This window comes from Chelonoidis abingdonii, chromosome 11, assembly GCF_003597395.2.
Source record: "Chelonoidis abingdonii isolate Lonesome George chromosome 11, CheloAbing_2.0, whole genome shotgun sequence".
Taxonomy (NCBI): domain Eukaryota; kingdom Metazoa; phylum Chordata; order Testudines; family Testudinidae; genus Chelonoidis; species Chelonoidis abingdonii.
This window is the reverse complement of record NC_133779.1, coordinates 29,963,745-29,979,073: the sequence shown is the minus strand read 5'-3', so window position 1 is coordinate 29,979,073 and position 15,329 is coordinate 29,963,745. Positions and strand designations below refer to the sequence as shown.

Below are 15,329 nucleotides of genomic sequence, written 5' to 3'. Positions count from 1 at the left end.
GAAGCCTAAAGAGGAACAGGCTGGAGGGAACACCAGGCTGCAGGGGTTGAGACACTGGCAAGCAGGGGAAGGCTTACTTGACTTACAAGAGTCTGGCTGGAGACCTCCACAGAGGGAAACTGAGGCAAAGGCCGGGCCTGACACCCAATCGGACATCCTCTGTTACAACGATGCCTTTAGCCACGAAGCTGCTGAGCTACTTTGGCTGAATTTTGCCGAATCTCAGCTGGTCCTGATGAATAACTCACAGGCCAGGCAGAGGACAGTGGGACTCTGTTCATTTTGTGCTGTTGCCACATTTTCAATCACTAAAACATGAGGCAAACACTTGGAAATAAACATCAGTAGGAGCCTCTGGAGAACTGAGTCCAGGTTCCAAGAGCTAAGGAGCAGCACTTCCTCTCCACCCACCATTCTCCCGCCCCAGCCCCAGCCCCAGCCCAATCCCTGGGCCCTGGAGACGCTCTGGCTTCGCTGAACGTTTCAGCCGTTTGCGCTGATTGCAGGAGTGTCAAGGGCTCTCATGCTTGAGCACCAGCCACAGGAGGGCGCTGCTGGCTCAGCGCAATGGGACACACTCCTCCCAGCCGTCCCTGAGCTGTGGTTTGTGGCTAGTGGATGGGGGGGCATATGGCCACCAGATTGCAATCCACGGGGCCATGTGACCAGACTCATCCTGAACGAATCAGAAACCTGCCAGGTATGGTTCAGAACTGAGCACACCTCCGGCGTACATATACCCACGAGGCACACGATGCCAGTCTATTCCCAGCCTGTACGCGCTCTCGGAGAGCTGTGCTTGTGCAGGGACATGCTAGGGCTGCCAGGATAAATATGGGCCCCTTGGAACCAGTCTCTCAGCCTCGTGCAGGCGCAGGGAGTCGGGGTTGTTGCGGCCCTGGGAGCAGGAGCCACCAGGGCTAACTGTCCCTTATGTGCTTCAGCTCCTTCTGCAGCTTCTCGGTGAGCTTCCTGAAGGAAGGCCGCTTCCCCGGCTCTGTCTCCCAGCAGCTCTTCATCAGGGTGTAGAGGGAGGGTGGGCATTCCTCAGGGGCCTCCATCCGGTACCCCTTCTCTACCATCTCCGTCACTTCCTTCAGAGTCTTGGGCAGAGAGAGACCTGCTGTGAGATCCCTGGCTCCCTTTCTGCAGAGTAATGCCATGATCCACCCCATCACTACCCGGGGCAGTACTAAATCCAGCCCACCTCTGTCTGCATGCTCTCACCCACCCGCGAGCCCCCATCTCCCCCTGTGACACAGCCACTCCTGCTGCACCTCTGCTCCACACGGCACCTCCACACCCCATGGAACAGCTGCTCTCCATGGCACTGGTGTTCTCATGCTTCCCCCACGCCCAGGCGCTTGGCATTAGCAAGAATCTGGTTTAACTGTATCCTTGTGCCATCCAGGCCTTAGCCCAGGGATGTCAGGAGCCAGCCAGCACCACCCCATAGGGAGCACTCACCATCTTGGAGTAGGGTGCCCGGCCGTAGGAAAACAGTTCCCACAGGAGGATCCCATAGCTCCAGACGTCCGACTTGGTTGAGAATTTCTGCAGGGGACGTGAGGAAGGTGACGCCGCAGCAAGCAGCCACAAAGCCATGCAGGGCTGGTGACACAGGCCAGGGATGGGGGCAGGAGCCTGTATCCCACCCGGTGAACGGCCTCGCCCCATTTCTGGGTGCTCCGGGAGAGTGGCAGGGCCACGCACTGGGGGATGGGCCCTTTGTAGAGAATCTCCTTGGCCCTGTCTCTGGTGTAACTGGATCTGGGTCTGTAACCAGATGTGACACAGCTGGCTCCACACAGGACTGTGCCCGCACACATGGCAGCCCAGCGGGTGTCGCTTTGCCAGAGGCCCAGGCTGGCTCCTGGGTTTGGCGGTGCTGCCTTCCTCCCTGTTCTCTGTGCACTAGCAATCCCAGGATGCATTGCCATGCTGGTGCCACTGTGCACACGTGTGCCTGGGCACTTCACCCCCTGCTGAGGCACGACGGGACAGCTGCCCGGATTCTCCCAGAATGCACTGAGACGAAGCTGGCGAGGCAGCATGGGGGATGCTCAGGCACAGGGGGACGCACGGCTGGGCTGGGAGACGTGTGGCTGCGCAGGCATCACCCAAGCGTGTTGCTGTACCAACGTCAGACGTGGGCATCACGGTCTGTGACAAATCTCACTTGGGCTCGCCAAGATGATGTGAAGGGCGGGAGGCCTGCAGAAGGCAGGGCTGGGCCAGGTGCCCCTGCCAGTCCCCTCCCCCTCACTTACATTGTTTTTCAGGGCCTCCGGAGCCGTCCACTTGACCGGCAGCTTGGTGGCATCTACGCCTTTTGGGTCCACCTTGGCCAAGCCGAAGTCACTCACTTTGGCCACATTCTCCTCTGAGATCAGGATGTTGCGGGCAGCAAGGTCCCTGTGCACCAGCTTCTTGGACTCCAGGTAGTCCATCCCCTGGGAGATGTCCCTGCACACCACGGGCAACCAAAACCAAGGGCAGCGGGTGCATGGGGGTAGAAGGGATCAGCTGTATTCAGTGCCCATCTTCACACCCAACCTCCACCCTTGAGCCACAGACATGACTTAGCCCCTCACTAAAGAGGACAGCTCTTGGCTGCAGCCTGCCTGGGGCGTGCCATCCCTTTGCAGCCTGAATAAGAGCATAACCGAACCGCAGCCTCTGACCTGTGCAGGGCAGGGGACTGGGACTCAGGATTCCCCGCTCCACCACTGACTCACTGAGTGGCCCTGGGCAAATCATTTTCCCTTTGGGAAATGAGGACAATGGCTGGGGCCTGCCTCCCAAGAGAAATGTGAAGCGCTTTAGATTCTCAAGGGGACAGAGGGCATGGAAATGAGCCACCTATGATGAGGGTAACTTTAGACAAGGCTTGTCCTGACTGCAAGGACAGAATTAACCCCTGCTTGGAGCAACCAGGCCACAGTGGGGGAAAGGTGCAGGACTCACAGGGCAAACTGGATGAGCTGCTTGGGCTGGAGGACCGATCTGCCCCGTGTCCGCAGGAAGTTGACCAGGTTCCCCTGGCGGAGGAGAGAGAAACACTTATGAGAACCTGTCACCTCTTGCATTAGCGAAAGGTTCTGCATGGCCAGCCCTGGTGACAGGAGCCCTCTAGCCCGCCAGCCGGGCTAGCACTACCCCCCACCCATGCCTCCTGCCTGATCTTACTGCCCCCCATGCAAGGTGAGCTGGAAGAACGGTCTCCACAGCCCAGTCGATCCCTGGCCTCTCTGCAGGGTTTGGGTTTGCAACAGGGCCTATTCCCTGCAAACTGCCCTGGGACCCACCATCTTCCCAGAGAGGAAGGGTTTCCAGTCACTGCTGACCCAGGCCGGATCTGACGCTGCGGCCTAGCCGTGAACTGCTCTCCAGGCCAGGCTCCAGCCCCTGCGTGCCCAGGGAAGAGGGGTGCTGGAGAGGCATCTCTGGTGCAAAGGGCCGGTTGGGGACCCTGGTTTGCTCTGATGCAGCAGGGCAGGCTGGGCCTAGGATGCTCTCACCTTGCTCATGTACTCCATGACGATATACAGGCCGTTGTGCAGGATCACACCCAGCAGCTGCACCAGGTTTTTGTGACGGACCTTCCTGGAGGAGGGAATGGCCACATCAAGGAAACATCCATCCGGTGCTGGGCCGGGGGGCAGGGTCGGCGCTTCCATTAGGTGACCCTAGGCGGTTGCCTAGGGCGCCAGGATTTGGGGGGCGGCATTTTGTATGCTCCCCACGGGGGGCATGGGAGCTTCCGGTTCCGCTCCCATCGCGCCACCGAAGAAGGACCTTCAGCCGACGTGCCACGGAAAACAGCGGCAGGCAACTGAGCAGCGGCAGAGGGTCCTTCTTTGGCGGCGCGATGGGAGTGGAACCGGAAGCTCCCGTGCGCCCCGTGGGGAGCATACAAAATGCAGCCCCCCGAATTCTGCCTAGGGTGACAGAAACCCTGGTGCCGCTCCTGCCGGGGGAAAGGCTCTCACTACATGTGGCATGCACACAGAGAGAGCCCTGGCTTTGAGGGAGGAGAACACAAGGAACCCCCCCCACACACACACACACAGCCCCTGGCCTGCAAGGGAGGGGGGCATGGGGAATACACAAACACACACCCAGCCCCTGTCCTGTGAGGGAGGGGACACAGGGAACTGGGCTGCAAGGGAGGGGCCACGGGGAATACACACACACATGCAATCACAATCACAGACATACACCCAGCCCCTGTCCTGCAAGGGAGTGGGACACAGGGAACCCCCTCCCCCCCCCACACACACAGCCCCTGTCCTGTGAGGGAGGGGACACAGGGAACACATGTAACTCACACTTCCTGGGTGTGGGGTTCTGTCCCATCTAGTGGCACCGAAACCACAGAGAGAGAGCGAGAAAATGAGTCGCCTCTACAGTCTTAGCTAGCAGCCAGTTGGCTCTTAGCTCCTGGGGTACAGACTCATGCACTAAGCTCCCGAGGACCTGGGTTCAATCCTGACAACTGGGGACTGTCAGTGTTACACATGCAAAACAAAAGCTGAGCTGCTGGAGCCTAATTCTGCACTGCAGGGGGAACTCTGCAGCATGCTCCCTGGCAGGCAGGCTGCAATCCTGGGGCTCACAGGGCCCTGACTACACCCTTGTTCTTTGTGGGCTGAGTATCCTTCAGACTAATCGCTGGACACAGTCACCCAGCTCTGGGTTCTTACAGGGCCCAGACATTCTGCTAAGCTGTGCCCCTTGCGGGGGTGGCCACCCATGTAAAGCTTGGGGGCTGCTAATGCTTGTGGGGGGCCCCCACCTGGGCTAAGCTGCCTGGCACTGGGGGTAGCTGAACCCCTTGTCCTAGCCATCAGAGCCCTCCACAATTTACCCCACCCACAAGCTCATCTGTCTGCTCTGCCAGCAATGGGAGGGGGATGCCTGGCTCCCCAGCAAGCACCCTGGTCCTTCCCCCTCACAGGGGGGAAACCTGCAAAGCCACCACTTCCCCCTCTGCTCCGCAGGGGCCAACATGCAACTGCTGCTCCCACCAGCTAATCTGTAGGGAAAGTCCCTCTTCGTTCTATTACCTCCCACAGCCCCACATGGAGACCTGTTGGCAGTGCCCACCGCAGCTCCCCCTGCTAGGGCTTGGCTCTTACACTCGGAGCTCTTCCCACAGTAGGGTTCCCAACTTTCTAATCCCACAGAACTGTACCCCCTGTCCCGCCCCTTCTCTGAGGCCCTGCCCATGCCATGCCCCTACTCCGGGGGCCTGCCCCCACTTGCTCCATCGCTCGCTCTTCCCCACCCTCACTCACTTTCACGAGGCTGAGGCAGGGGGTTGGGTTGCAGGAAGGGATTAGGGCTCCGGAGTGGGGCCGGGGATGAGAGGTTTGGGTGCAGGAGGGGGCTCTGGGCTGGGCCAGGGGGTTGGAGTGTGTGAGAGTGAGGGCTCCAGCTGGGAGTGGGAATGAGGGGTTTGGGGTGCAGGAAGTGGATCCATGCTGGGCCAGGGAGTTGGGGTGCGGGGTTGCTGGTGCGGGGTCCCAGAGACACTTACCACGGCTTCAAGGAAGCAGTCGCCATGTCCCTGCGGCCTTTAGGCATATGGGCGGTCAGGTGGCGCTGCGCAGTGTGCTCTGCCTTTCCAGCCAATAAGAGCTGTGGAGCCAATACTCAAGGTGGGGCAATGGAGCCTCCCTGGCTACCCCAGCACCTAGGGGCTGCAGGGCCCTGCAGGCTGCTTCCAAGAGCAGTGTGGAGCCAGGGCAGGTAGGAAGCCTGCCTTAGCCCTTGGTCCCTGCTGCGCTGCTGACCAGACTTTTAACAGCCCAGTCGGTGGTGCTGACCGGAGCCGTCAGGGTCCCTTTTCAGCCAGGCGTTCCAGTCGCAAACTGGACACCTGGGAACCCCATCCTACAGTCACAGACCTTACGGCCAGAAGGGGCCGCTCTGATTAGAGCGCAGGCCTGAGAGCCTCGCCCAGTCAGTCCTGCATCCAGCCCATAACTTGTGGCTGAGCTAGAAAGACACATCCAGTCTAGATTTAAAGACTGCAGGAGATGGAGAGTCTGCCGCATCCTTGGCAAGTTATTCTAGTGCTTCGCTAACCCCGCTGTTCAAAGGGCATGCCTTGCTGTCAGCCTGAATTTCTCTAGCAAGTTTTCTCTTCAGGGCACGGGCTGTCCCTCACTACTTGTTTTTCCAGTGCCCCCACTGGGGGGCTCTGGCTGGATGGAGGCCACCACAATATAATGCTAAGAAGGAGTCAGAATAATAAATGATTAATATTGAAATCACAGTCGCTGTAAATTATCAGTAGTTATTACTGAGGTTCATTATGAAAACACACAGTCTCTCTCACAAATACACACAGCTCCCGGTCTCACAGAGGGACACCAGCTCTTCAGCAGGCTACTCCCTTGCTAGCCCAGGGGTTCTCAACCAGGGGTACATGTACCCCTGGGGGTTCGCAGAGGTCTTCCAGGGGTGTGTGTTCATTCATCTAGATCAGTGTCAGAGGGGTAGCCGTGTTAGTCTGGATCTGCAAAACAGCAGAGTTCTGTGGCTCCTTATAGACTAACAGACGTATTGGAGCATGAGCTTTGGATGCATCCGACGAAGTGGGTATTCACCGCGAAAGTTCAAGCTCCAATACGTCTATTAGTCTATAAGGGGCCACAGAACTCTTTGCCGCTCATCTAGAACAGTGTTTCTCAACCTGGGCATCAGGACCCCCAGGGGGTAGGGGGACCGGTTTAGGGGGGTTGAAAATGCAGGGCCAGTGTTAGAGTGTGGCCAACAGGGTAGTTGCCTGGGGCCTCACATCCCAGGGGGCCCCACAAAACTAAATTACATGTTTCAGTCCTGGGAGACGGGGCTCAGGCCTCGGGCTCCAGAAAGGGGTACAGTAGCCTGGAAAGATTGAGAGCCATGGTGCTAGACCAGCAAAGTGTGGCTAGTGCAGATGCCAGTCAAGCTGGCCAAACCACGCTTTCGTCAGCGTTGCTTATTCCAGCCCCCCATCCCCCCGGCCACCCCCCATTAGATAAGCTTTCCTGGTACAGCGGCTTAGCCCTGGGGCTCAGAGATCACACCCCGAGCAATGCAGCTTTACCAGCACAAGTCTGTCCTGTCGGCCTGCTTTCCATCTCCCGCACACAGCCCCCAGCAGGATCCCTGCATGCTCAGTCATCCCCTGAAGGCTGCCCATGCCCCTGCTCCCTGCCCACGGGGGAATCCTGCAGAGCACTGGGGGGCAGGGAAGGGAGCGCCCGCCCAGCCTCTTGGCTCACTTACGTCATGGCAGCGGTCTCAGCGAGAAAGGCCTGGGCGGTGACGTCGCACTTGATGTTCTTCACGGCCACTTTCTGCCCCATGTACTCTCCCTGCAGGACAGCTGCAGGGGTGGGGAGAGAGGGTGGTCAGGTGCCAAGTTGGCGGCCTCAGCCTGGCGATGCAGAAATGGAAGCAGGGTCTGGGGCAGGGAGGGCACAGCTGAGTAGCCCATCCACATCTGGAGGAGGTAAAGGGAAAGCGGGGGAGAGGCGACTCCAAGGGCAAGTCCAGCCTGGGAGTGAGCCTGGGGGGTCCATCATGGGGTGGCTCCTAGGGGCCTGGTATGCACGTCCCCGTGATAACTATCCCCCCAGTCCATCCCAGCCATGAAGCCCTCCCAGCTTAGCCCCCCATGGCTCCCATAGGGCTTGCTGATTGGAGCAAGGGGGTGTGCCCAGCGCTACCTGGCTGTACAGAGGGACTCAGCCTCCAGGGCTGCCCACCCAGCCTGCTCCCCAGAGCTCAATCCATGCACTGGGTGTGCGGGGCCTCATGCCATCTCAGGATCCACCCCCTCCCTGGACCGCCCCGAGCGCTCACCTCCGAATTCTCCTTCCCCAATCTTGTCTCCCAGTGTGAGGTGCTGCAGTTTCAGTAACCAGCCAGCTGCAGGTGAGAGGAGACTGGTTAGTTACAAGGGGTAGGGCTGGGTCTTCCCTCTATGTCAGGCCTGACACCGATTGAGGCCCCTCCGTGAGCTGAGTGCGAGTTTCACACTGTCACGGAGTGTGGGGGAGTCCGGCCCTGCACCCCTCTTCCTGGACCCCACAGTGACTCTCAGCCAGCCAGTAAAACAGAAGGTTTATTGGACAACAGGAACACAGGTTACAGCAGAGCTTGCAGGCACAGTCAGGACCCCTCCATCAAGTCCTTCTGGGCTTTCAGGGTGCTTGGATCCTAGCTAGGATACCCTGAATTCCGCCCACACAGCCCCAAAACCCAAACTGACCTGCCCCTCCTCCCGCCAGCCGATTCCTTTGTTCCGTTTCCTCAGCAAAGGTCTCACCCTCTCCCCCCTGCCTGGCTCAGGTTACAGGCTTAAAGATCCTGTCCCTCACCTAAAGACATCCCCTGCTTTCCCATCCCCCACACAGACAGCCCCTACTCCATCACACACACCCCATAAGCTCCACTCAGCTCAGCCCTGGCAATGGGCTTCCTTAGCCAGAGCTCCCAGCTCTGTTGCTCGAGAACGTTGGACCCTGGGGATTTTACCTTCCCCCCAAAGTCCCAGCCACTTGCCCTAGTGTCCCCATCCCCCTTCACCTCCCACCCCTGCAGTTTGCAGACAGATCCCTCATACCCTTGGCCAGCTCGTCCTCAGCAGACTTCAGCCCAGGCTTTGGTTTGGGTTTTACCAACTTGGTGCAGATGGCTCCCTGGTCCTTCATATAGTGCTGCAGACAGACAGACAGACAGAGTTACTCAGGCTCACAGCTGCTGCCCAGTAAGCCTGCTGCACCTACAGCCCAGTGTTATGCCAGCCTTACCTGGGAGCAGGTGCTGAGACCCGCCAGAGAGAGCAGGACTGGCAGCCCAGAGGGTCCCACACCACCCTAGGATTGTGCCACCCTCTCCACTCTGCAATGGAGCTGGAGCGGCTTATTGTGCCAGAGTAGGGGGCGAAGGTGTCTGGGCTGCTCCCTCCCATTCCCTGCAGGGAGCGTTGCTGAGACTCTGTGTGCGCGTGCACATGCACCGCAGACCCCAGTGACGGTCAAAGGGAGCTGGGACAAACTCATCACAAAGTGACCAGTAGGGGGCACTGTAACAGCCAGGACAGCTCCTCTCCTAGCCCTGCCCCCACTGGGAATGCGCTGCCACCCTCCCAGGCCAAGGCCCTACCAAGCCCTCTAACCCAGAGCAGGAAGACTGGCCTAGCCTGGCCAACAGGGCCTTGGCCAAGGCTGCAGGAGACCTGGGTTTGATTCCTGGCTCGGCCACTAGAGCGCTTGGGCAAGTCAGTGAATATGTCCACCTGTCAATGGAGATCTGCCCCCTGCCACCCGGTGGGACTCAGCATAGGCAAAATGGATCCCCCCCCCCCCCGAGATCCATCTCCCAGGCTCCTGGGAGGGCTCAGGATTGGCACATGGGACTCCTGAAGGCTAGTTCCAGCTCTGTGGCTGAGTCACTATGCAACCAGGACTAGGCCACCTCCCTGTCTCAAGTGTCAGAGGGGTAGCCGTGTTAGTCTGGATCTGTAAAAGCAGCAAAGAGTCCTGTGGCACCTTATAGACTAACAGATGTACTGGAGCATGAGCTTTCGAGGGTGAATACCCACTTTGTCGGATGCAGGTGCCACAGAACTCTTTGCTGCTTTTCCCCATCTCAGTTTCTCTGCCTGTTAGGTAGGGATAAAAATACATCCCTGCTTCATCCGGCAGGGTCCTTTCCCCAGATTCGGGTGTCAGCAGCCCTGGGCTGGGAGGTGATGCAAAGGCCTGAGGATGACTGCTAAGAAATAGCAAACTCCACTTCCTTCCGCCGGGTTTCAGCAGCGGCTCTATATTTAGATCATACGGTTTTGGCTGACAGCAGCTGCGCAGGTTGGGAACAGAGCACTGAGGAGATTGCGGGGGAGGGGGCAGCTAAGCAGTGACCTTCTCCTGGGGCTGTTGGTCTCGGGATGGGGGGGAAGGTGGGCGAGTGGGTGGATGCAGAGAACGAGTAGCTTGCCCCCCGCCTCCTCCCTGCACTCCCTGGGATGGAGCACCTGCTTGTCTAGATGCTTATGCAGCGCCGGAGCTGACTCCAGGTGCTCTTGGGCCTGATGTTTTTTCTCTGGCTAGTTTCTTTGCCCAGTGGCTCCAGGGAGATGTGTCTGCGCCAGTTGCCACGGGGGGCTGGGACCTGGGTAGGCATCCCACTGACCTCGATCATGTCAATGAGGTTGTAGAAGCAAACGGAGGCATCGATGCTCAGCCGGTTCTCCTGGTAGATGATGCGGTAGTGGATGACCTCCTTGCCAAAGCTGACGCACAGCACGTAGTCCCCAGGGTGCCGGATGGACTCCCGCACCAGGAAGAGCCCGTCCTCAGGGGGCTGGAGCGCCTGCACGGCCTCCACACCAGAGATCTTCCCATGGAACCAGCTGGGGGACAAGGAGAGGAATCATAGAATCATAGAATATCAGAGTTGGAAGGGACCTCAGGAGGTCATCTAGTCCAACACCCTGCTCAAAGTAGGACCAATTCCCAACTAAATCATCCCAACCAGGGCTTTGTCAAGCCTGACCTTAAAAACCTCTAAGGAAGGAGATTCCACCCATTCCAGTGCTTCACCACCCTCCTAGTGAAAAAGTTTTTCCTAATATCCAACCTAAACCTCTCCCACTGCAACTTGAGACCATTACTCTTGTTCTGTCATCCCCTACCACTGAGAAGTGTCTGCTTCGATAGAGGAATCAAGGCCACCGCCTCGGTGGGTAGCGAGTGGCAAAATCCACCACCACCAGGATGTATTTCTTCCCTGACCGGTCGTTGCTGAGAGGTCCCACTATGTCCATGGCCACCTTCTGGAAAGTTCTTCTATGATGGGTAAAGGCCTCAAGGCCGCTTTCCCCTTGTCCCGGGCCTTCCCCACCCTCTGGCAGGGGTCACAGGATTGGCAGTACTGTCGGACATGGGTAAAGACCCCAGGCCAGTAAAAGTTCTGTAGCAGCCTCTGCCTGGTGCGCCGGATTCCTGGTGTCCTGCGAGAGGATGTCATGGGCCAGGTACAGCAGCTTTGTGGCGAAACTTCTGGGGACCACCAGCTGCCTCCTGATCCCCATGACTCTACTTCCCTGGGGAGCCCATTCTCGGTACAGGAACCCCTTCTCCCACAGGAACCTCTCCTTGCAACCTCTCCTCATGGTCTGTTACCGCACTAAGGTCAGCCCCGTTCCCTGGGCTTCGCAAGGAGGGATCTTTTCTGCAACTCGGCCTGGAACTCAGCAGCTGGGACAGGGATGGGGACCAGCTCTCTCTTGCTGGCTGGGTCTGAGCCGCAGCCTCTCTGAGCCCGTGCCCTGGGCGTTCCCCGCCCCCCAGGTTAGGGTCCTGCACCTCGGGCCGAGTACCTTCCCCGTTGTCGGGGTGCAGTGCCCTTTGCCGACTCTGACTACGAGTCACGACCAGGGCACTCTGAGGTGCTACTAGGCCAGTCCTCAAGGTCCCTCTCCCATTAAACGTCTGTGGGCAATGTGGGGAGTGTACCCCCACGTCCTTGGGGGCCTCCTTGGCCTCCCACTTCAGATGTTACTCTCGCCACGGGCACCTTGAATGGGGTCCCGCCCACGCCCATCAGGGTCAGGTAGGTGTCGGGCACCATCCGATCTGAGCCCACCACCTCGGGCCGGGCAAGCGTCACCTCTGCGCCGTGTCCAGTACCCAGTGACCTCCTCCCATCTACCTCCAGGGAACAAGGCACTCTTTCCGGAGGGCAGCCCCGCGCCACCCCCTGGTAAACCAAAAACCGGAGGCTGGAGCATCCAGCCCCCAGAGGAGCTGACCTGGGGACCTCCTCCCTCCTTCACAGGTGGTATGTTCCAGCCCCCTTTTCCCGGAATGTAGCCCTCCTCCGATTGGGTTTTTACCCAGTCCCCCCTCTTGAGGTTGGGTCTGCTTGGTCTGTCCCTGAGCTTGGGGCACTGGGCCCGTATGTGGCCTCGTTGGCCACAGTGATAGCAGCCCATGTCTCGTGGGTCCCCTTGAGTGGGTCGAGAGGACCTGACACTGGATGTTCCCTTTTGGGGGGGATTCTCCATAGGCCCCCGCTGGGAACGAGTCCATGATGACTCTTCTCTCTTGCGTTGAGGCAGGCCTGCTCCTTCGAGACTCCTCCCTGCATCCCCTGCCCGACTGTCCACAAATTGGTCGGCAAGTTGGCCTGCGTGCTGCGGTTCTCCGGCTTCTGGTCCCTCAACCACAGCCTCAGGTCGGACGGGCACTGCTCATACAGGTGCTCCAGTATGAATAGAGGTCAAGCAGGTCCTCTTTGGTTTGGGCCCCCAGCTGTCCACTTGCGGGCATACCCCTGCGCCCGGTTGACCAGTTGTAGGTATATGTATCTCACGGGTTTTACGCTGACTCCGGAACCTTTCCGGTACATCTCAGGAGTCAAGCCCAAACTCGCGGAGCAGGGCCTGTTTGAAAGTTTCGTAGTCCCCCGCCTCCGCCCCTTTCAGTCGGCTGTACACCTCCACGGCTGTGGAGTCCAGTAAGGGGGTGAGAACTGAGATCCTGTCTGCAGGGCCAACCCCATGCAGCTCGCAGGCATTCTCAAAGGCGTCAGGAAGGTATCTATGTCCTCCCCCTCCTTACGCCGGGCAGCAAGTGCTTATCAAAGCTCTTTGTAGGCTGGGTCCCCCTCACTCACTGCAGCCGGGGCCTCACGGCTCCTCAGCCGGGCCGAGCTCCAGCTCATGTTATACGCTGTTTCTCCTTCTCCTCCAGCTCATTGGCGCTGGTTCCTCCTCCTTGTTTACGCTGGTTCTCCTTTCTCCTCCGCTGCTCCTCATGTTTACGGTTCTGTTTCGCTGTTCCCACTTCTCCTCCAGCTCTTGCCTCTTTAACTCGAGCTCTCCCATCTCAGCTCTCTTTCTATTCAGCCGCCGCGCGGAGATGTCGAGCCTCGCCGGGAGGATCCCTGCTGGGGGGTGAGCTTCGCTGGCAGGATCCCCTGCTGGCCAGGGGGGGTCACGGTGCCCTCGTATTCGCTGGCTCCTCCCCCCTTCCCCTAGGCCTAGAAAGGGGGGATCTGCGGGAAGCCCTCAGCCGTCGGGCTGACCACTCCCAGCGGGGACAGACACTGGTGCCTGCACTGCATCTGCCAGGCTGCTTCCCTCAGAGACAGGGCTCCGTTCATTCATGTGGGTTCTCCCTCTCAGTCTGGGCAATCAGCTGGTCCTTTGGTCAGTCTCCCCTGTGCGCAGCCCCTCTGCTTGCACAGCCTCCAGCAGGTCACACTTGCGCCGCTTGGCATACATCTTCCTGCTGGCCACTCACAGGTCGGGTGACTCGCCGCTCCCCACGGTTTCCAGGGGACCCCTAGTGCACCAGCCCTTCTTGAGGTCACCACCTCTCTGCCAGGGTCGAGCTGCAGACTCTCCGCCCCTGGACCGCTCGCTGCAATCCCCCGGGGGACCCTGTTACTGCAAAGTCCTTCTCACTGGGCACACACTCCCAGGGTGTTAACCACCCCTTCGTTTTTACTGCTCTCCCAGTCACTTACTGCAGGAGCGCCGTCCATGGGGCAGTATCTCCTCGCCGTAAACTGCCCACCAGTTGTCACGGAGTGGGGGAGAGTCCAGCCCTGCACACCTCTTACTTGGACCCACAGTGACTTTTAGCCAGCCAGTGTAAAACACAAGGTTAATTGGACAACTTGGATGCACAGCTTACAGCAGAGCTTCAGGCACAGTCAGGAGCCCCTACCGTCCGCACAGCCGATTCCTTTGTATCCGTTTCTCAGCAAAGGTCTCACCTCTCCCCCATGCCTGGACACTCAGGTTTTTACAGGCTTAAGATCAATGTCCTCACCTTAAGACATTCCCCTAGCTTTCCCATGTTCCCACACAGACGCCCCTACTCCACTCCCACACAACCCCATAGCTCCACTCAGCTCACGCCCTGGCCAATGGGCTTCTTAGCCAGAGCTCCCAGCTCTGTTGCTCACGAGACGTTGGACCCTGGGATTTTACCTTCCCACAAAAGTCCCGCCACTTGCCCTAAGTGTCCCACTCCCTTCACCTCCCACCCCTGCAGTTGCGAACAGAATTCCCTCATACCCTTGGGCAGCGTCGTCCTCAGCAGCTTCATCAGAGCTTTGGTTTTGGTCTTTACAACTTGTGAGATGGAGCTCCCTGGTCCTTCATATAGGCTGCAGACAGACAGACGACAGATTTACTCAGGCTCACTAGCGTGCTGGCCCAGTAAGCCGGCATGCACCTACAGCCAGTTTTATGCAGCCTTACCTGGGAGCAGGTGCTAGACCCGCCAGAAGAGAGCAGAGACTGCAGCCCAGAGGGTCCCACACACCCTAGGATTGTGCCCAACCCTCTCCACTCTGCAATGGAGCTGGGCGGCTTATTGTGCCAGAGTAGGGGCGAAGGTGTCGGGCTGCGGCCCTCCATTCCTCGCAGGAGGAGCGTTGCGTAGACTTCTGTGGCGCATAGGCACATGCACCGCAGACCAAGTGACGGGCAAAGGGAGCTGGGACAAACTCAGTCACACTAGTGAACCAAAGAATAAGGAGAGGGCACTGCTAACAGCCGAGGACAGGCTCCTCTACCTAGCCCTGCCCCCACTTGGAATCGCTGGCCCCCTCCCGCCAAAGCCCTAACAGCCCTCTAACCACGAGCAGGAAGAGGCCGTGAGCCTGGGCACAGGTGCCTTGGCCAGGCTTGCAGAGCGACCTGGTTTGTTCCTGGCTCGGGCCACGAGACGTTGGGCAACGTACAGTGGAATAGATGTCCCTGTCAATGGAGATCTGACCCCCTGCCACCCGTGGGACTCAGCTAGGCAAAAAATAAATACCCCCCCCCCCCCGGATCATTCCAGCCTCCGGGAGGGCTCAGATTGGCACATGGCGACTCTGACGCTAGTTCAGACTCTGTGGCTGAGCTACTATGCAACCAGGACTAAGCCCCTCCCTGTCTCAAGTGTCGAGGGGTAGCCGTGTTAGTCTGGATCTGTAAAAGCAGCAAGAGTCCTGTGGCCCCTTATTAGACTACAGATGTATGGAGCATGGCGCTTTCGAGGGTGAATACACCACTTGTCGATTTGCATGGTGCCACAGAACTCTTTGCTGCTTTTTCCCCATCTCAGTTTCTCTGACCTGTGAGTTAGGATAAAAATACATCCCTGACTTCTCCGGCAGAGGTCCTTTCCCACAGATTCGGTGGTGTCAAGCAGCCTGGGCATGGGAGGTGATGCAGGCCTGGCATGACTGCTAAGAATAGCCAACGCCACTTCCTTCCTGCCGGGTTTCAGCAGCGGCTCTATATTTAGATCATACAGGTTTTG

At 58.7% G+C, this 15,329-nt stretch overlaps 1 protein-coding gene across 3 annotated transcripts in view; it reads right to left on the bottom strand.

The window, feature by feature from the left end:
* Positions 1–261: 261 nt before the first annotated feature.
* Positions 262–15,329, bottom strand: part of MATK (megakaryocyte-associated tyrosine kinase) — a 41,493-nt gene continuing 26,425 nt past the window's right edge. For all 3 annotated transcript variants that reach the window (XM_032774634.2, XM_032774655.2, XM_032774645.2), the window contains exons 5-13: positions 10,195–10,414; positions 8,624–8,717; positions 7,861–7,926; positions 7,282–7,381; positions 3,522–3,606; positions 2,968–3,041; positions 2,271–2,466; positions 1,468–1,554; positions 262–1,103 (exon numbers count right to left, since the gene is read on the bottom strand). In XM_032774634.2, the coding sequence (XP_032630525.1) occupies positions 921–1,103; positions 1,468–1,554; positions 2,271–2,466; positions 2,968–3,041; positions 3,522–3,606; positions 7,282–7,381; positions 7,861–7,926; positions 8,624–8,717; positions 10,195–10,414 (1,105 nt within the window). In that variant the 3' untranslated portion in view covers positions 262–920. The remainder of the gene's footprint in view (positions 1,104–1,467; positions 1,555–2,270; positions 2,467–2,967; positions 3,042–3,521; positions 3,607–7,281; positions 7,382–7,860; positions 7,927–8,623; positions 8,718–10,194; positions 10,415–15,329) is intronic.